The sequence below is a fragment of the Telmatherina bonti genome, assembly GCF_933228915.1.
Source record: "Telmatherina bonti genome assembly, chromosome: 8".
NCBI classification, from domain to species: Eukaryota; Metazoa; Chordata; class Actinopteri; order Atheriniformes; family Telmatherinidae; genus Telmatherina; species Telmatherina bonti.
In genome coordinates, this window is record NC_136626.1 from 20,076,339 (window position 1) to 20,097,853 (window position 21,515).

At 36.1% G+C, this 21,515-nt stretch overlaps 1 protein-coding gene across 1 annotated transcript; it reads right to left on the bottom strand.

The window, feature by feature from the left end:
• Window positions 1–3,404: 3,404 nt before the first annotated feature.
• Window positions 3,405–19,459, bottom strand: adgrl4 (adhesion G protein-coupled receptor L4; the record flags this gene model as incomplete). Its single annotated transcript, XM_079244560.1, is given in 17 exon segments — window positions 3,405–3,695; window positions 5,102–5,270; window positions 6,139–6,230; window positions 6,351–6,417; window positions 6,918–7,138; window positions 7,318–7,521; window positions 7,945–8,124; window positions 11,384–11,583; window positions 12,039–12,149; window positions 12,289–12,472; window positions 12,807–12,986; window positions 14,936–15,006; window positions 15,314–15,463; window positions 16,170–16,319; window positions 18,840–18,986; window positions 19,347–19,410; window positions 19,412–19,459. Coding segments are annotated over 17 exon segments (2,301 nt in total). The 3' UTR covers window positions 3,405–3,632.
• Between the last annotated feature and the right edge of the window lie 2,056 nt (window positions 19,460–21,515).

Below are 21,515 nucleotides of genomic sequence, written 5' to 3' on the forward strand. Positions count from 1 at the left end.
AAAGACACACTAAAAAAAAGAAATTCAATTAGAAATCACAAAAATGCAACAATTAAGTTTTTAAAAACAAAACAGTGATTAGATTCAGAGTAGAAAACAATAGATTTGAAAAACAAAACAGTGATTAGAATCAGAGTAGAAAACAATAGATTTGAAAAACAAAACAGTGATTAGAATCAGAGTAGAAAACAATAGATTTGAAAAACAAAATAAAAACAACAGCAAAATCTGCTTTTGCAATAAGTAACACATTTCAGTTGCTTTAAAAACTGTAATGGCTAAACAAATTACCTGATGAGTTGATTTATCTGTACATTGGGCAGAGAAAGAAAGATATCTTCACAAAAAACAAACAAATACACAAACACAGGAAGCCTTTTCAAACTATCACACAAAAAATGATGCATAATTACTATATGGACTCGCAAAGCTCAAAATTTTGAAAGCATAAATGTCAGAAAACACTCAGTGGAATTACAATATGGATGAAATCTTTTGTAATGATCTGTAAAAAGGTTGTACTGGTTATTTTGACTCAGGTTTTTGGTTTGTCCTGTTTTTTTCATTATTTGTTGTTGTTAATACATATAACTTATAACAATAAGAAGAGCAGGCCTGCGTTAGGCTAAGGAGGTGTTTGCAGTACTTATAATAACGCATTATTATTATTATTATTATTATTATTTACATTTTATGTAACATCAGTATTTGACAAATATCAATTCAACATGATTTGTAGTCACTGTCCAGATGAAGTAAACATGATCTGTATTACTAATGTGGGACAGAGGGTCGTTAACTCAAGTGGGATTCAAAACTCATTCGTCACTGAAACCAGGCTGTCTGTTAAACCTTTATGTGTCACTGAAAATCTTTATCTTCAGCCGTTTCCACAACACACACTCTGCTAGCATTGCAGAACTTTTCATTCGGATGCAACCCTGTGGTGAATCCCTGCGTTTTGTGCTCCTTTATAAAATCAGCCCTGGCTTAAAGAGCTCCATGGGCAATCCATTTAAACGTGGACTTTGAAGGGTGATGACATCAAGTATGAAGTAATCATCCTAAATTTTTATTGCAGTATATGAGGATTATTTTCAGATAGCACAAGGATCTTTTGCGTAATCACACGTAGGGGATTCTATCAGCTTATGAACCTTTCATTCTCAGGCATTCTGCTCCCACTTTAGCATCAGCCAGCAGAGGGCACCAACATCTTACTTTTGTCACTGCACTGGGCAAGGACAATTTGGACACATTTAAATAGTAATTTGAAACTTTATCTCAGCCTATTCAATTAGTGAAAACTATGGACATGTCCTTATTTTGTCTCCATCTGTGACTTGTCCAAATTGTCCTTGTGTGTATTCCCATACACACAAACCCACATTTTATAAGTTCACATGCATTAAAGTTCATAGACTTGATTAATTTTAAAAGAGCTCAAATAATGTACAAAGCAAGAAATAATTTACTCCCCAAAAATATTCAGAGAATGTTCACAGAAAGGAAATTATAATTTAAGGGGAAAGTTACAATTTAGGAAGCAAAAAGTAAGAACAACAATGACAAGTATGTGCATATCAAGCTGTGGAGTGACTTTGTAGAACAAGCTGGATGAAGAGTTAAACCAAAGCATAAACATAAATATATATTTAAAAAGAGGTACAAAAATTTCATTTTGAAAAAGTACATGGAAGAGGGATAAAAAAAAAAAAAAAAGATATCAGGAATATTAAAAGCAGATGGATATTTATGTAATATTTTGTAGATATGTATGTATGTAGTATATCTGTGTGGATGTGTTTATATGAATGGAGGGATATGGAAATGTGTGTGTAAGTGTACACATGTGAATGTAAATATAGACAGTAAATTGAATAAGTATGTTGTGACGAGCAGCGACAGAATGGAAAACTAGATGAGTAGAAAGGGGTGGGAATACCAAATAAGTGTACACTTCTTCCCACTTCTTTTTTTAAACTCCTTTTATCTCACAAATTTATTCAATTATAAATTGATGAGAAATTATCATCATTATTGTTATTAATATTAATATTTGTGATTCTTATTATTTTGTTAATTAGTATGTATGTATATTAGTATGTGTATGTACATATGTATGTAAAGGTATGTACGTATATTTTCTTTCCTTATTTTCTTTCATTTGTTCGAAATAAACTAACTAACTAACTAACCTCGATACTCTGGACACTCTGTTCAATCTTATCTGGATTTACTTAAGGAAACATAATAAAGTGAAAGTGAAAATTACATTTCCACAATGTGAACTAAAATAGGAAACCTTGGAACAAAGCAGAAAAAGTTTTTGTCTCATTATAAATGTTTTCCCCTCCTGGTTTGTGTGTGTTTTTTTTTTTTTTTCATTCAAACAGTTTCTTCTTCAGATATGCATACACATCATTGCACACATCATTGCACAACAAGAAAACAAACACTCACCAAGCTCATTATTTTCAGTCTCAACAGGAGTGTAGGGCCAAACAATTTCATGTATTTGTATTTACAGGATTTACTAAATGATTATTTATTATAGTAAATTTAATAACACAAATCTGTTTGTTGTCACAATTAAAAAAGATCAAGCTACATTTTTCTCCAATTATTAAAAATATTTGAGATGCTTCTGCCAGATATTTCGCCGATTTGGGCTCCAATTAAAAATGAATAATTCTTTCATCAGTTTTTTTGTTATACTATTTTAAATTTAGGAAATCATAATATTGGGATATCAACATATTTTCAGTAGATGGGAAAAGATTAAATATATCAGGTAATTAAAAAGAAGTTAGGTATAATTCTCAAATGGATTTTAACGTGGAGTTCAGAATCATCCAAACTGTTTAGAAACCACTCAAAAGCTCCCATTAAATTTACAATTACTTTTATTTATTTTGTTACATTCAAATAAGAATGATGAACTGAAAAGGTTATGAGTTTGTGGATGAAACGTATTAATCTGGAGGAGCATTTTCTCATTCAAACCAGTAGATGGGGATATTGGCCTATCCAGTCGCCACTGGGTTCTGTTGATTGACAACTTACTGTGGGTTGCTCCGAGCAGGTTGTTAAAAAGACTGCATTAAACAAGAACATTGATTTTTCACATAAAAGAAATGAACTGCAGAGATATGTGTTGGTTTGCTACATTCATTTTAATAATTTACAAATCAATTTCTAGCACACAAAAAAGCAAGAAAGACAGAAATGTGCAGCTTAGTTCAAGTGGAATGTGGATATCTGCAAAGGTATTGAATTAAACAGAAGGAAATATATATATATATATATATATATATATATATATATATATATATATATATATATATATATATATATATATTTCATGCTTTTACTGCTATCAAAAAGATGTTTTTGTATGGTTTTGTTGTATAGAGGGTCAATGGATATCAATGAAACAAATACATTTTATCCCAGTCTTTTAAAAGGAAAAAAGGTTGAAAGGTGTATTTTTTTAGAAATTGTACATCTTTTCTAACAGTAACTAGAATAAAGAAGAGAAATAAAAAAGAAAAAAAAACTCTAATGCATGCCACAGGAACTGTTTACAATCAGTGCATGAGTGATGTTGGTAAAACTTTGGTTAAATTAATTCATCTAAGGCATTCAAAACAACACGGCACATTTTTGAAAAGCCTGTAGTACTCCTCTTGAATCTGAAAACACAAAACAAAAATCAAACAGACAAAATGAAATTAAATTAGGATTTAGATGAGTTCAGTACATTAAAATAAATAGTATCAAATACTAAAAAATGTTTATTGTGTCATTATGTTGAAGATACAGTGTGTAACTAATTCAGCTTTATTTATTTATTTTTAAAAAAAAGTGTCATGTATATGTATTTTACCGACGTCTTATCTAACTTACATCCAAATTAAAGTGTTTTTGTAGTTCTGAATGATTTATTTATGAATATAAAGGTATTGGCACCCCCCAACAGAAGTCTGCCATGTTAAACTGTGATCTTTGAAAAGGGCAGCAGAAAGGGAACAAACATGTTAGCCTCATGGGTTTTAGCTGTAAATCCATGTGTGTTGTTGGGGAGAACTTGCAAAATCTATCATTCATCTTTCCATTTTATATTAAAATGGAAGAAAAAATAGCCAAGAAAAGAAAAAGACATAACCAGGTGAAAACGAGAATCTACATTTATGTCGTGTTTATACCACATGGAGACAATTCATGAGGGAGAGGGACTTCAAAACAGGTTGCAGGTTGAAGTTTATTTTAGCGTTAAGTTAGAAACATGCCAGCTATATTATTGTTCTATTAAAGTTGGATCATTTACTGTTACTCGCTATATAAAACAACAGAAGTTGCTAATTTGCCAGTTAGCCTACGGTGGAAAAGCTCAGCTGAAACAACTTTTAGCTGCTGTTTCTCTTCACAGACGTCATGTCAGCAGGCGACCGTGCGCTTCTTTCAACTGTATTTTCTGAGAGTTTTTTTTAAGTTTTTCATAATGTATTTAATCTGATTTGCAAAGGAGGCGGGGGGGTTGATATCCTTCTACTAGTCCAGTGTTTCTCAATTCCAGTCCTCCGGCCATCCTGCCCTGCCTGTTTTAGACATGATCCTCCTCCAAAGCACCTGAGTCAGATTATTGAACTTCCTCATCAGCCTCTTAATGAGCCCTTTATTTCATTCAGGTGTGTTAAGGTAGGGTTGCCTATAAAACATGCAGGGCAGGGGGGGGGCTGAGGACCAGAATTGAGAAATACTGCTCTAGTCACACAACGTCACACGATGACATTAGCTATTAGCGGTAGCTTAGTACCAAATACATGGAAGATATGCTTGTAACTTTACTTATGGACATCAATAACGAAACTGAGTTATGTATCATTCTGTACCTCATCACCTGACGGGGCACTCACATTTATGCAAGATGTTGACATTTACAGACTTGCAACTCAGTAGCGGTAATAGCACACCTAAATGGCGAGGTGGTAGAGAGCAATACTCGGCTGTTTTTGTTGAATAAGCACACCTCTAGGTGGGTGTAATTCTTACACAGTGAGGCTTTAATATCAGATAGATAGATCGATCTGAATGTCACCTTTCTGGACAGCACACAGAGGAAGATGAAGATGAACATTCCTTGGAAGGCGTTGGTGATGGTGAACAGATAGGCTGTAAGGGTTGTCTCATTGAGAATGTGCAGAACTCCAAAGGTCCAGGTTGCACCGAGCACAAACAGCAGAGCCAAGGCACCACGGGCACAAGACCTGAGGGTGGATTTCATTGACTTAAATGATCCACACAAAGTGCAGAATGTCACTTTTTTAGAGTCAAATAGGAACTAATTTGTTATTTTATTGCGGCAAGGACACCACTAATCATCCTGATAATTAAGACAAAACTAAACAAAACAAAAACCATGATTAAAAAAAAAAAACGAAAGCAACTGAGAAGTTGACTTTAAGGGGCTCATTCACAGAAGACGTTGAGACAGTGTAGCACAAATGTTTTGTCAAGCTTTGACCTTGTCTACATGGTAACAAAGTTCTAGGTGAAAAATACAGCGGGGGGGGGGGGGGTCTCCAGACAGACATTCTCAAAAAGCATAGCAAATCCTTTTAGTGTAAACATGAACTGGATGATTTTGGTGAAGATATGATTTGAAATGTTATCTTTTTTTACACCTACAAACAGCACAAAAACGATAACAATGGGAGACCTCCATGTTCTGATTGTCCTGCTGAATCTTTGAAAACGATGTTGGTTAAGGTGAAACCTGCTTTTTGTGCAGTCACTGCCAGCAAAGATGCATAGCTTCCATGACGATAGCTAGATGTCCAATACAACTCTATACAAGCCATTGTTATGCCTTTAGGTCTGATGATAGTGTAAGGCTGTTGGGTGTGTAGTTGCAAGTTTCACCGCCCTCTACAGGCCTGGCATGCACACTACATTGTTTCCAGTCCTATTTGTGTTTTCAGTTTACCAGAAGTTGTTCTCATTACACTGTAAATATAAATTAATTATTTTTCAAATATATAAAGGGTAAAAATCAGTGTTTGCATGGAAACGTTATAGAGTGAACAGGGCCTAATATAACGCTGATGTCCCCATTTGGAGGAACTTTAACTGTACCTGATATTTTCATAGTGGCTGATTTCAGGCTTTTTTACAGCAGTGTGTCGGTACACCTTGTAGATGATTACGCCAAACGCCAACAGATTAACCTTTAGTGGGAACAGAACAAAACAAACACAACAAACATACACAAACTCCACAATAAATATTTATCTTGTTGAATAAATGTTCTAACATTGTTAGTATGTCACAAGTATTTTTTTTTTTACCAGAATGATCAAACATGCAGGTCCAATGAAGCTCCAGATGAAGTGATTCTCTGTGCTCAGCCAACACCTGCAATACAAAAATGTACTTAGTTACAATTTCCATTGCAACGTCTACCTTTAGTGTTCTCCATCCCTGTACTAATGGCAGTGTTATATGGGTCAGAACAAACATAATAATCTTAGGGCATGAACTGTTGGAAAAAAACATCTTTACCAATAATAATAAGCAAACAGGTCATTTCTTGCACAACCTTCGTCTTTTTTTTTTTTTTCAAAAATGAAAACAGTCTCTAGGTTATTTAGAGACTTCTATGGAGACTCTTTCTTTGTTTTACTCTTTTTCTTAATAAACTCTTTTAATTAAATTACATTATGTGAGACAATTTAAGCAACCTAAACTTTATGTCCCTGCGGGCAAAGTTCAATTCGTCCCCTTGCACTTATAATTAATATGATGTGTTTATCTTGCTTCCTGGTTAATGCTGAATGAGTCTGAAAAGAAGTCAAACTCAAGCCTTTGCCACCTCACATTTTCACACCATCACGGGCAAATTATTTTGTGCTTACACTTTATCAGTGCCATAATACTTTGAGCCTAGTGTTGCTGAAATGGCCACGACCACTGCAGGACTTCCATAACCAAAGATGTAAAAGTTCCGATGCAGGAAGCCTTTGTTGTAGATAACGCCGACCACTATTAAGTACAGATGAATGCCCTCGATGCACATCCAGGCAAAGGCTGCGAGGAAGAAATAGTGCAGAAGCCCTGCAATCACAGAGCAGAAAAGCTGCCAAAAGACAAGAGAAGAAAAATTGATATATTTTACCATTTTTAGTAGAGTAAAATGTGGAAAATAATCATATTTGTATGAATGACTTTAAATTCCAACAAGACAAAATGACAGACTAATAAAAGGCGATGCAAATGGATGACTGTGTTTGTTTCACTTGGCTCATGCATCTTCACCTTATGCGTGTTCATGTTGATCCCCACCAGGAAGATGAACTCAGCCATGAAGAGGCTGCAGCAGAGGTTCTTGTGGATGGTGGTTCTGGTGCTCTGAATCTCACTGAAGAACCAGAACGTGAAGATGCACATGAACAAACAGATGAGGGAGATGATCATCCCCAGCTGGGTGATCCGGGTCAAGATGGTATGGTGGGCTACCAGCTGGGAAGCAAATGGAAAGGGAGGTGTTTCATTCACAGTTTCATGGTATGCTGGAGCTGTAATTTGTTGTATTTTCAGCTTGAAATCACTACGTATAACAAAGATGTGGACTAAGCTTAGCCCATTTTGCTAGTTTGCAGACATACTGGACACACTTGGTTTAAAATGCAGCTAATGTAGTCTGTTCATTTATTACACACCATATTTCGTACAAACAATCTAACTATGAGAAATGATTCAAGTTTTTAGACCTCCATTGAGTGTATACCTACCTAAAGTAATAATAATAACAGTAATAATAATTAGATATTAAAGTTAAACTGCTTTTTTCTTTATTATAAATATAAGAGCAACCAATGGATCATAACCTTTTGTGAGTTGCAATGCCTTAATACTCTTGGATCTGTAAGCCACATTACTTACATTGGCTCGCCCGGATGACATGAGGATAGCAAAGTGTGTGAGGTGATTGCAGGAGCAGGTGGTTGCATTGCTGTTGACCTGAAGTGTCTCGCAGCCGTGAGTTGCCCATCGACCATGCAGGCTGTCCACCTCGTACTCCCAGAAGGCACACTTCGTCACATCAGCTTTAGTGTCGATGGGCTTCAAAGGAAGCAGAGAAACAAAGCGGTTGTTAAAAGTCTAGGTGGAGCAGTTTTTATTAGTTTTAGCACAGCGATGCTTTGTAGGAAGTAATAACTGATTGCGCAGGTGTCATCAAAACAGCAGGGAAAATGAGCTAAACCGAACTGAATGATTTATTAATTCCAAAGGGAAATTAGACTGTTGCAGCCTATTATATGTGTAATCCATCCTAAATGTGCAGGCAACCCACGGTATGTCGGACTTTTCCTTATTTTATTTTAATTTTATTTTGAATTTAATTTACTTTATTTTTTATTTTGTTTTATTTTATTTTGTTTGACTTTTTCATTGCTTTATGTATAACTGCTAAATATTATCTTGCCAGTTTGGGTAAAAGTTTATTTTGTTTTGGGTGAAATTTTTTCTACAGTAATAACTTTAAAAAAAAATATATATATATTTTACTGTTTATTATTTTTACATTTAACTAAACCTAGCAGAGAAAATAAGGTAATTAGTTTGTTTATTATTCTGCTTTAATGATTCCACTTCCAGTGTTATATTTACAATCTGATAAGAGACCTTTACAGTGAGGTGTAAGTGGTAAAGATTGAGCTTCTGTGAAATGAGAAACAAAGCTGAACATGTTGCCTTTGCCTCCAAAAATGAGCCTAAATCCCCTGTATTCTATTCCTGCTCCAGCCACATTATGCTGTGAGGTAGCGTCACATTCTTCGATGAAGAGTTGTTGCGGGTCCTCCAGCATGGTTGTGTGGGTCACTCTGGTGTGTACAGCTCATCCAATTCTAACTCCCATAAGTGTTCACTTGGTTTGAGGTCTGGACCCATGGCAGGACATTTCATCTTCTCCACTCTGAAATCCTGGATGTACTCTGTGGTGATCCTGGCTCTGTGAGAGAGATTGCTGTCATCCTGGAGGATGAGGATAGGTCTCAGTTCCTGAAGATATGGGATTACCTCAGTTTCCAGAAACTTATTCCCGTGTCTCAGCAGATCAGTTAGGTACCAGTCAGGTCCCAGTCTTACATCTGTGACTGGAGCAGACCTAGCAGCACTTGAAGCTCAGTACAGGAGTGAATACAACAAGAGAATATTGCAAGGGATTGACACATTTTTCTTGGGGCACTACCCACACATTTAGCTGTGTTGCTTTTTATGAGCTTTACAGGTTATGTTTCACTCTTAAGGTGAAGAATCAGGCTTTCCAACAATGTATAATATAAGACTTACTGGTATTATTAAAGGAAAGAAATAATTGACCATATATTACTTTTATTACTTTTGTCCTAAGTTTAGGAATGTATTAAAATTGCCATATTGTACATTTAAAAAAAAATCATATGGGTGCCTGGGGTCTTATAAAATCGTTTTCGAAAAGTATTATACCAAATTCTGCCTTGGTCCTCAATTTCAGCCTTTCCAAAAATGTTTCTAGTGAACTCTAATAACAGACTATTTCTGTGTCTGATTCTTTTATTGTTTATAGGTGGTGCATGTCCATACCTACTCAACACCTCTGTCAGAGAGGAGGGGGGGATGTGGCTTTCACTGATCTGAGAGGCTAGGCTTAGCTAGCTGAGGGGGGGGGGGGTCAATGGCAGGGTCTATTACCAGGGGGAGGGGTTATTCCCTTCTGAGGTCACTAAGAAAAATAAAAAACTTAACTGTTTGAATGCATATTTCCTAAAAAGTGGAGCAAGCAACTGCTCATTTTTGGGCTTCATATACAAGCTATGGGGGCACATATGATTATAAAATCTTTTATAAAGTGAATTTTGCATAAATATGGGACTTTTTAGTCCAATCAATATTACTGAATTAAAAAAAAAAAAAAAGATATATGCGCAAGAAAAAAAAGCAAAAAATAAAAACCTTCCTAGAATCATTGAGTGTTGCTCTTTAAAGTCAGTTGAGGACCAATTTTACGCTATTTAACATAAATCACTTCCTCTTCTGTTAGGGCTAAACCTCACGTGTCCCATTTAAATAATGATTTCACTTTCTCCCATATTTTAATTATCTTCGAATAAAATACCAGTACATTAACTTTTTAGGTTATTTGTCTCATTGCCCAGATTTCTCCATCATCTCTCCATATTTTACATAAAAGGTGTTGTAGTGCAGACACACGTGAAGAAAAATCTGAAAATTTAATCTAAACTTCATACAAAGTACTATCAGCTCTTCCCATGTGTGTGTTTATATTAGACTTTAATGAAATTGGCAGTTATCAGTTCAATGCCAGGCACAGTCTGGGACAATGGAAGCTACTTTTCACAGGAAAAGTGCAACACAATAATTACTCTGGTCTGATATAAATGATGAGATATGGAAGAATGAACCATTTAAGATCCTATTAGTTAATGTTGACAAACGACTCGTGTACCACAGAAAGTTTAGCTGCCAATTTAAAGTAGGACAGAGATGAATCTTCGACATTTATGGATTAATTATAAGCTGAGGGGGCCCAGTGCACAAACATGTAGAGGGTCCTTACCCTTTCTGGATAATAGCAAAATATTCAAATGGAAAGAGAGGCTAAATGGTTTTATATCTGTTGTTTCCCATTTGATCTCTTATTTGTCTGTTTGTATCTTCAGTTGTATGTCCCAGTTTTTTAATTTTCTGTGTATGCATGTTGGAGTCATTTAGCACCTCTAGTTATTCCTTGTTCTTTTTTATTAATGATAGTAGCTGGGACCGGCCCCACCCATAGAAACCACAGATGGATGGATGGATGGATGGATGGATGGATGGATGGATGAATGAATGGATGGTTGGAGGGTCCTTTTAATCCTATTGATCCACTCAGTAATCTATCCATGTCTCTGTTCTTCCCAGTTTGTGTTTCGAATCAGATATAAAAGATAATCTTAACGATTTCAAAATGCTTCTTTAAATCAGAACAAGATGAGTTATACTACCTTAAAATGAACCTGTATCCAAAAATATCCCCCCAACCAAAAAAATCAAGCAAACCCCCCCCGCCCGCCCCCCCTCCCAAAAAAAAAAAGATACCCACAAAACAAAAACAAAACAAACCAGCTAAAATGACCCAGTAGTAGCAATAAATAGATTATAACACTTAAAAATTCAAGCAGGTTGTTTTTGTCATTGACATAGACTGGAGAAGCATGCATTTAAAGGTTGCTTCTCTCTTAAAGGTTGCTACAGTGAGAATAACAAAGTTAAAAAAAAAAAAAAAGGAAGAAAAGGTAAAAATGTAGCCAGCCTCAGCACTCTGTGAAGTCTTTACCTCCTTGTGCCTTAGAGTGAAGGTGACATGGTCAAGTTGGTAAACGTCAGCAGGTTTGACGGCAGCTGCTATGACTTGGGAGTTGACAGTGATTTCCCCTGTTCCTGCATACCGCGAGTAGTCAGTGACACCTGGGTCGCTGCCTGGCTTCAGGATGTCACTGATGCTGTCATATCGCACAAACACCACCGACACACTTCCTGATGGACAACACAAGTGACACAAAGGCAAGAAGGAGCTGGAGTTCATCTTTTGCTGATCAAGCCTTCAGTTTAGTCTAGTCAGCGGATAAATACATGATTAAATATTACTAGTTTGAGGAGACAGGTAACTGAAGGAAGAGATATGACCAGCTGTGCAATGTAGAGCCACACCATAGGCATAACTTCACTTCATGCTTTGGTTTGCTTTACTTTTAGCAGAATATGAATAGAGGAACTGATTCAATTAAAATATGTCAAGAACTTTTTAAGAAAGCAATTCAGGCTCTCTGACCACAGTATCTTTGATTAAAGACTATCTGGGCATCAAATTGTTGCTGGTTTAAACTGTTACACTTAATTATGTCACAAATGGCCACAGAGGGCAAAACTGTACTGCAACTCACCCAAATACTAACTGTCATAATTTGTACATTTAAACTAGACCTCTTTACCATTTCTGTCCTCTGGTCTCGGCTTTGGTGTTAGATCGATGTGGTCTCCTCCCATGGAAACGGACAGTTTGGCTTTTGTGTGATGAGGATCAAACGTAAAAAGTTTTAATTCTGTGGTTGAGTTAAAAAAAAAAAAAAAAAAAGAAAAAAAAAGGAAAACAAAAACTTAGGATTATCCAGACTAGAATTTGGAGTGCTTCAGGAATGTGCAAAGTGTATAAGAGAGACTTTGTGCAAACAGTTGTCTCACCCATTTCTTCTGCTTTGATGGCAACCTCAGTTGGGATTTTGTAGCTGTTGCCTAAAGACAGCGCACTTTCTTCAACCACATGCAGCAGTTTGGTGATGGTATGTTCACGACGTTCTTCCTTCATTCTGCTCCAAGCCACCAGTTCATCCTTCTCCACTAGGTTGTTTACAGCTTTTACTAATTTCTGTTTTGACACGAACTGGGTGTCAGTGTGACATTCGCAGATAACAGCATGTAAAACTTGGCTCTAGGGCTGTGTGCTTTCAATAAGGGTGGTTTGAAGTTGATGATCATAAAGCTTTGGTTGCACGGTGCATGAGAAAGGTAGGATTTAGGAAAGTTTTTGCCTTGAAGATATTATACATTTGGAGAAAATAAAATAAAGGCACACCTTTAACAGAATTGTACAGAGAGTATTTAACAACATGAAGCCCCAGTTTTTTTTTCCTCAAACTAGCCTAAAGCATAACTGAGCTCTGAATGTTGACATAGACACAACAACAGTAAATAAAGCCTACTGAAAGAGTTGAGTTGATGGCAGATGGCTTGACAGTGTAATCCGTCTCTCTAGCAGCCAGTGTTGATGCAGATCGACTCAAGGCCTCCACATATGCGATCACTTCCACTGAGGTAAGTTCACCAGACGTCTGCGTGGCAATTTCTTTCAGCAGACTTTGTGGCTCTGTGATGTTGCTCATCTAGAGGAAGGAAAAGTATTTTTTTCTGAGCTCTGAAGAGTTTTATAGTTTGTATGGCACTGCAAAAGGTGGGCTTTTTTTTCATTCTTGATAATTCCAAAATATTCCAGTGAGCATCAGCTGTGATTTTAACACTGTGTTATTTGCAGCCTGACCATTGTTTTCCATCATTGTACCCTTTAAAACATTAGAATATAAATTTTTGTAATCCAGAAGATATTTCCCCAAATATCTCTGGAAGGTGAAATTTGAGGAAGATTTGTGATGCATTTGTTGTTTCACATAAAGAGCATAAATGCAGAAATATATGAGGTGTGTCCAGACAAAAAGGAGCTTCCAGGACATCATATGCTTCCTTATGTTTCTGATGAATAAGAAACTGTGGTTGAGGCTGTAGTGTGCATGCAATACACATGCACAGGTGCTTAAAATTTACACCGCAACAGCTCCAAGAGCAGAGCATCTAGTTTCTAACATCAGCATTGCTGTGATGTTTCAAAGGAGATTTAGCTAGCTGTGTAGTACAGCATGACATAAGGAACACCAGCAATATGTAGGTCTTGGTTTCCATCCTGTCTTGGATGCTTCTTTTCTTCGGGCCAATACAAATATATAAATAAATGATGAGCTAAGTTGGATCATTTCCGTTGAAAAAAATCAGTGCTTTCAAACCAGCAGTCAGTCTTTTCATTAGTTGCCATTTTATTTATTTATTTATTTATTATGATTATGATTATTATGATTTTTATTATTATTATTATTATTATTATTATTATTATTATTATTATTATTATTATTATTATTATTATTATTTATTTGTTTTTATCAAGTAAAATCAGTGGACCTTCTTATTTAATATGATTCATAGTTCCATAGTTGTCCTTTGTGAAATGGTTGCAGGGTTGTGTTATTCTTGCTGGTATTGTTGGTCTCAGCTATAACTCTCTTTAACCCTTTATAGGGCACTCAATGTAATTCCTTAACAAAGAATGTTAAGGGATTTTATGTGTGTTTTCTGTGCTGCTGAATCTCTTGTGTCACATCACTAAAGCCACAAACGGATGCTATGAATCCGTCATGATTGTGAAATCCTAGCAGACAATTATTGTTATTACAGCGATCATCACAATTCATGGTTTGTTATTATATCTGTTAATGCTGTTATCAGATGTTTACTATTTCTACCCTTACCAGAGCAAAGAACTACAGAGATTTATTGGAAATAAATGTAAAACATCAAAATAAAATATGTTAAGTCTGTTTGGTGTCTGTTCTATTCTATTCTATTCTATTCTATTCCATTCTATTCTATTCTATGAGATATTGCTTTCCAAAGCAACAATTGCGCACAGCAGATGGGCCATACCTGCAGTATGATTATGTCATTGAACTGGTTTAAAGTTCATCAGAATTTGTGGAATGATGTGAAAATATTCACAATTCTGTCACTTTCTGTGTTTTTCAAACTGTAAAAACTAATTAATACGGCTGTTACAAATTTGAAATCATGATCATGATTATCGCAACTAACTGCAGGTGCAATGTTCATTTAAGTTTGAGACAGTCCTCTTTGTTTCTGGTGTAATACATGGTTTGGAATGAGAATTTTTTGGCGATTTTAAAACAGTCACACAATGACAAATTTGATCCTCTCACAGACACAACCAGTTTCGTTCTAGACATACGGTCACACAAGCAAGTAATAATTGTTAAATTTGACTAGAATATAAACAATTTATATTTTAGCATTTCCATATAATTTTTAAAAATGTATTTCTGTCGGAAAACAGTAATTACTGTTGAATAGATGAAGACATTATCTTCCCTTAATACTCCTTAATAGTTTGCTGTAGCTTAGTCCGTCTTATCCCAGGTTAGTCCCTTGACTCTCCAACAGGGGTCAGCATCATCATATTCAATTTCACCTTATTTGGCTGAGAGGTACTTACATATTCAAGTGTTCTGTTGACAGTCTGCGTCATGCATCTGATGTTGTCATGACAGTATTTTTGGGGATGATCTGGAAAACAAGGATTTCCAAAAGTATCTCTTTAATTTAAAAAGGTTGTTGCTGTGTTATGCAGGCTGTAGGAGCAACATCACACATCTCTTTGCTATCAACATTGCTTATAAATGAGGAAAAATTACACTGTTTATTGTGTTGCACAACAGAGCTTCAAAATGGCTCAAATGGCTGTGTGTGGATGTGTGAGACAAAGTTAAAAAAAGGATGAAAGAATTTGTCCTTGAATGTGAGTACCAGTCTTCATGCATTATGTGCGTGTGTGTGTGTTTAGGAATGCGTGCTCTTCTTTTCTGATACCGACCTTTACATCTTACACCACTCTCTGGATGAAAGTGCTTTGCGCCTGAAGTCGGGATGTAATCACGCTGACAGGTGCAATAGAAAGATCCATTTGTATTATGACAGTGTGAGTTTGGTCCACACACCTGTCCCAACTTGCATTCATCAATATCTAAAAGATGCAAATGAAAAAGTCAGATCAATTTAACAAATAAAGCCTCAGAATTTAATTGATGTAGAACTAATTCTTTTCCTATCTTTCTATCTATCTATCTATCCATCTACCTACCTACCTATCTATCTATCTATCTATCTATCTATCTATATATATATATATATATATATATATATATATATATATATATATATATATATATATATATATATATATATATACATACACACACACACACACACACTAGTATATATATATATATATATATATATATATATATATATATATATATATATATATATATATATATATATATATATATATATATATATATATATAGTTGTAACATTGCTGCTATGTTTCTCTTGTCATCCAGTTGGATATGTAAAGGAATACTCCAGCCTACAGCTTTGGGATAGAGGTGCTGCTCTTCTGGTGCAAAATAAACAAAAGATCTCAGATGGTTTCACAGAGTAGCAGATGGGAAGGAAGTAAAAGGTTGAGGAGGAAAAAAAAAAATTCCCCTCCAACATATTTATCCTCCTCTGTGCAGCGAGAGAATAAACAGTTCACACATTCACAGACCTGACGCCCTCTCAGCTGTGTGGTAGCTGCTTTAACACATAATCACTTGCACCAAAGTTTTCTCAACACAGCTTAGACGGTGTGAATATTTGCACATTTACTCCAGGTTAGACTTTACCAGCGCATTCGGTGCCATCATTGGGCTGGAACTCCGTCAGTCCTGTTGATGTGTATCCAGAGACACATTTACAGTAGTAGCTGCCTGGTGTGTTTGTACACCAGCCCCTGTCCCCACAGATGTTGGTTACATTTCGGCACTCATCATCATCTGTCGTGAGAAAATGGGGAAAATGAGTTTAGAATAAAGAAAAATTATGTTCTTAAGTAAGTTGAGAGCAGTTTAACTTCTTAAGTATGTTTAACCATTTGAAATGCCATCTTTACGTTTCACCATTGTATAGCACATTTAAAATCAAACAGGAAAACTCCAATTTATATGTACTTCCTGCATCTTTTTCCTTTTTTTTCCCCCTCTTTAACAGAATAGATATTAAATTAAAGAAAAAAATCTAGTGATGAATTTAAAATGTCCTTTTCCAATTCTATGTGTCAAGACAGATGTGATTTATTTATCTATCATGGTAGATATAATATGCCCTTACATGTCCAGCTCTACTGTCCTTTACTCCTACAATGTTTTTAAATTAGACAGTGCATGTCATTGTAGTTTTTGTTGACCATAAAAAAAACAAAAAAAAAACAGAGGCTAAGCAGATTTATTTTTAACTAAAAACATCATGTGTTGGAGCTGGATTGTGTTTTATTCCTTTGAGATTCAGATTCAGATCTTTCTCTTTGTTTTGAACACTAATGCAAAATGTATAGAGGATTGTTTTTTTTTTTTTTTTCTCTTTTCTTTTTTATGTCAAAAAGAGAGTTTAATCTTCAGTGGTTCATTTAAAATGGTGCCGTGAGTTGTGACTTGAGAATTAAAACAGCAGAAAAAAAAATACAATAAGAATATAGATTACAAAAACCCACACTGGTATTAAGTTTCTGAGACACTTAGATACCAATTCTGGAACAATAATTTAGGCACATTAATTAAGACTATCTGTTAATCCAGAAATAAATCTATTAAACTAATAAAGTCATCATAGCCTCTGTGCATTTCTTTTTCTTTAATTACACAAGCATATTTTTTTCCCATCTGCTTTTGGACTTCAGAAAACAGTTTTCCATTGTTTTCCACACTTTAGCAATAGCAAATGTAATTCTGATCATGGGCACTGTCGCACATTTCAACTTGATGAGCCTCAGATAAAATATCATCTTTGGCTCCACGACATCAGTGAAACCTTGGCTTGAGTCTTGACTTGCTGCACCTTATGTTCGTTTAATTTCTTACCACTATGATTATTAATCAGTTGTGTTGCCTTTTTTTTTTATTTCAAGCTGCTCAAATTACTTTAATATTTTGGCTTTTGCTGCCCAGGTTAATGAAGCTGCAAATACAAAGCGGTTTGCTGCGGCTCACTCATTATAGAAGAGCTGTCCCAGCTTTATTTTCAAACCCACATTTCTTTGCTGGATCCACAGTTTATTGAAAATGACCTAAGAAGGCTTTCCACTGTTGTTTTTGCTTGTCTATGTATAATGGAAGCTTTGCTCTTCCTCTCCTCTGTACCTTTCTCACAAAAGCTGTGCGGTAAGGGAAATCCTCTGCTCTGATGAGGGAGAGGACTATATTCAGGAGGAAATGCCTCCACAAGACACAGGACACTTTAGCTGTCAATGTGAGGCAAACAAATCCTTCAAATATTTTATTATTCATTCCACTTTAGTGTTTTAACTATTAAACAGATATTTAGCTGAGTGTATTCAATATATTTCTATGACTTTGACTCCTTATCATGTCTGATTTGTTTTCCTCACAGAAGGTTTAATAATAGAGTTTTGATTCTGTTATTTTCTTTAACAATGTCATCCTTGTTTGAAATCTGCTCCCAGAGAGGAATTTAAACCCTGTTCCTGTTATAGAATCCCTCGCCATGTTTTTATTAGTCACATTCTGAATTATTTTCAGCTCCTGAAATTTGTGGGTTGTACTATGATTGTGATCAGATTTGTTCAGGAAACAGAAAGAGTTTCAGGAATTCTAAACAGCCCAGAAACATAACACGCTTAACAATGCCGACCGAAAAGCCCCATCGCCCGTTAAAGTCATGGGAAAAAAGCTGGACTGTGGAGATCTTGCACTTTTTCTTTCAACTGCAGTTATGAAAAATGCCAAAAGACTGCAGACAGTCCTTCATATTTAAAACTCTACCCTAAAAGTAAAAGAGCAGTGTCGCAAGTTGTTCCTTCGACTTGTACAAATCTCATTTGATCTCATTGACAAAATGCATTTCGTCAACGTTAAATTATCCAACTCAAATCCTCGAACATGGTTTAACAAGAACGATTTTTCCATTCGTAGTTTTTTTCCTCCTTTTAATGTGAGTACTTTATAGCAAAAAATACTTTCAAACAACCACAGATGCATGTAATACCCTCTTCCTTTTAGATGAAAACTGATCAAAAGTCATCTTAAGAAGCTTTAACATATCTGGTGATATATTTTTAACAGCTTAAATCTAAGTTACTTTGCACCACAAACTGTTAAATTGACCAACAGACATGCAAATCTTGGCCTTATAAGTGTAATACTATGATGAGCTGTCACAAGCAACAAAGGCTTCCAAAAATATTCAAGGCTTCCATGGCAGCTATGCACAAGGCTTGCTTGGCTACTGCATCATTTTTAACGCTCTTTAATATGCATGCAGATTTCTGGATCAGTATTCACCATTGCAAAATGTTGTTCCATCTCCTGTATATCCCTGGTTACAGAAGCAGGCGTTGGATCCATTCATGGGTTTACATGTTGCATGTTTGTCACAAGAGTTGCAAATGTCAGAGAGGCTGCATGTGTCCATCAGATTCGAGAGCCATGCTGCGAAGACAAAAAAAAGATGTGTGTCTATGGTTCAGTAATGCTGGGTAAGATTCTTAAAGCCTTTGGAATACAGGATGAAAGATGTAAAACGATAATATATCACACAGTTTCAACATATTCTGACAGTTTTAGGCAATGCGGCAATTGAAGTCCAGCAATAAAAGATAAGAATACAGTTTAGTAGCAACACACACACGCCAACAACCGATCCTATTATTATTAGAAATGTCAAGATCAAGTACACATCTTTTTCAAAGGGATTTTAGCTAACATGGAGACTGCAAACAATAGAACAGCATTTTCAGGGATCTGATCATGACACACCAGCCTTGTAATAATGTATACAAGCTAACATACCTGTGAAAAGTATAAGTTTCATCGGTGACTTGAGGAAAGACTCCATACTTTCGCTGGGTCTGGATTATACTTTCGGAGCAGACTGCAGTGGGCTGGCTGGTGACGTCATTCATTTCCTTGCATCAGTTTTCCTGTTTCCCTAAACCTGGCCCTTCCTGTCCTGATCTTTAATCTGCTTCAAAAACAGACAGCGTGAACTCTTCGCCAACCACTCACATACTTACTCATCCCACTTGACTTCATGTTACACCACATACAGAAGTTTTGGCAGCAGTAATTTGCGTTATTGCGGCACTGCTGACACCATTTCAGAACCTTTCAATATCAGGCGGCTATGTAAACACAGGCCAAAACAGCACAAGCTGAGTTCACTGAAGGACGGCCCCCTCCCTTCCGCAAAGGACGGTACACAAATTCAGACACGCACACATTCCAGTGGCCATCTCCATGTTCTTCAGAGAAATGGTCCAAAGATTCACAATTCCTCTTGGCTTGTATTCCTGCAGCAAACTGGGCAACAAAAAAGCCTCTACATTACAGTTTCTCTGCCAATTCTTTGGTGTTTTGTGAGTTTTATTGTTGTTTTGTTAATGAAAAGAAAACAAGGTGAAAGAAAATATTGATTGCTGCAAGTCTGTTCCTATCAGTGGCCAAATTCTAGTTTATATTCAAAGATTGTTTTTACCGATTTTCCTTTTAAAAGTGTCTGGTTTTTCACACATTTCCTCTGGAACAGTGACATATTGAAGATACCATTTTTAAAACTGTTGAAGTGCTGTGAAGTTTGCCATTGTTCACGTTTCTATAAACACTCCCTTAAAACACAACTTTTTTCTATGAGCATGGGCGCGGTAATTGTGGTATTGTATGAGATGGCAATATAAACAAAATTTTGAGGCCCTTTGTGCTGTAAGCACATTTGGAGTGTGCCTATGAAGATAAGTGATAAAGCAACGCTTTCTCTTTTAGGTTCTTTGACATCTGTCATGGACTAATGACCCCATTCTCTGTGAGAAAAATAAGCGGGACTGGTTGTTATTTGGTGTTGTTGGGCTTCTGACCCACACAAAACAAAGTTTTCCCTCCTCGCTAAAAGCTGCTGCCACCCATTTCAAAAGCAGATAATTACAGTTTTGCTTTGCCACTATAACCATCAATACTGCAATTGCTGTTTTAAGGTGGAATTTAACTGGCACAACAGATAAAAAACAGTTGAATTCACTAAATGTGAAACAGTGACAACAGTCAAACAGGAAAAAGTAGCCATTCAGGTGTAACTGAGGTCTTTTCAAACCTTTTTCTACTCTTAGGCACACAAACACATTCATTGATGAATAGTTTCACTTGAAAGATAAGTTCTTTGTTGAGTGCATTGCAATCTATGGAGGCGGTTTGAATTGCTTAGGCAAGGCGTTTAGTTTATTGCTGAGAAAGGCAGCTGCTTTGAATGACACCATTAGAATTGCTCTGCATTACTGTCCTGGGAAAGTGCTGGGTGAAAACCACATTTGAATGTCTCGCTCTGACACTCTCCTGACGGTAAGGAAGGAAGCGATGCTGCCTAGAACAAACCTGGACTGATTGCACCCTTCCTCCTCCGCTTTTTTTGTCTCAGGAAATCTCTCAATTAGCAAAAAATTTGTAAAGCTCACAGGAGCTTGCTTGCTCCACAATGACATTGTAAGACACCAAACAGAAAGGATCACTTCAAATGTGTGGAGGCTGTCTTGTGTAAATGTTTCCTTTCCTCTCTCGTGGATATGGAAATTCTGATTCTACAGGTGCAGAATTTTGCGTGGGCTCCTCTGTGCGTGTGTCTAAGCAATCGAGGGAGAGTTGCTTATGCCATTCAGGCAATATTGAGATTTGAAATACAGAGAAAAGTAGAAAATCTATTTAGACACTTTTCACACGTGTGTGTTTTGATGTTGGCCTTATGCTCAGCCATGATAGGATGTTTGAATGCTGGGGCACAGATGGTGGCAACTGCTACATAAGGCAGGAACTCTTGAATATTTTAGTACACAAGGTTGGAGAGACAAAGTATGCTTTATGCACGAGTTCACAGATGCCCACTGCTGTATGTGTATGTGTGTGTGTGTGTGTGTATATTACCAAGTGACATTTACACTGCTGTTAAGTGTAGCTGGAGCTACCGTAGGTAAAAAG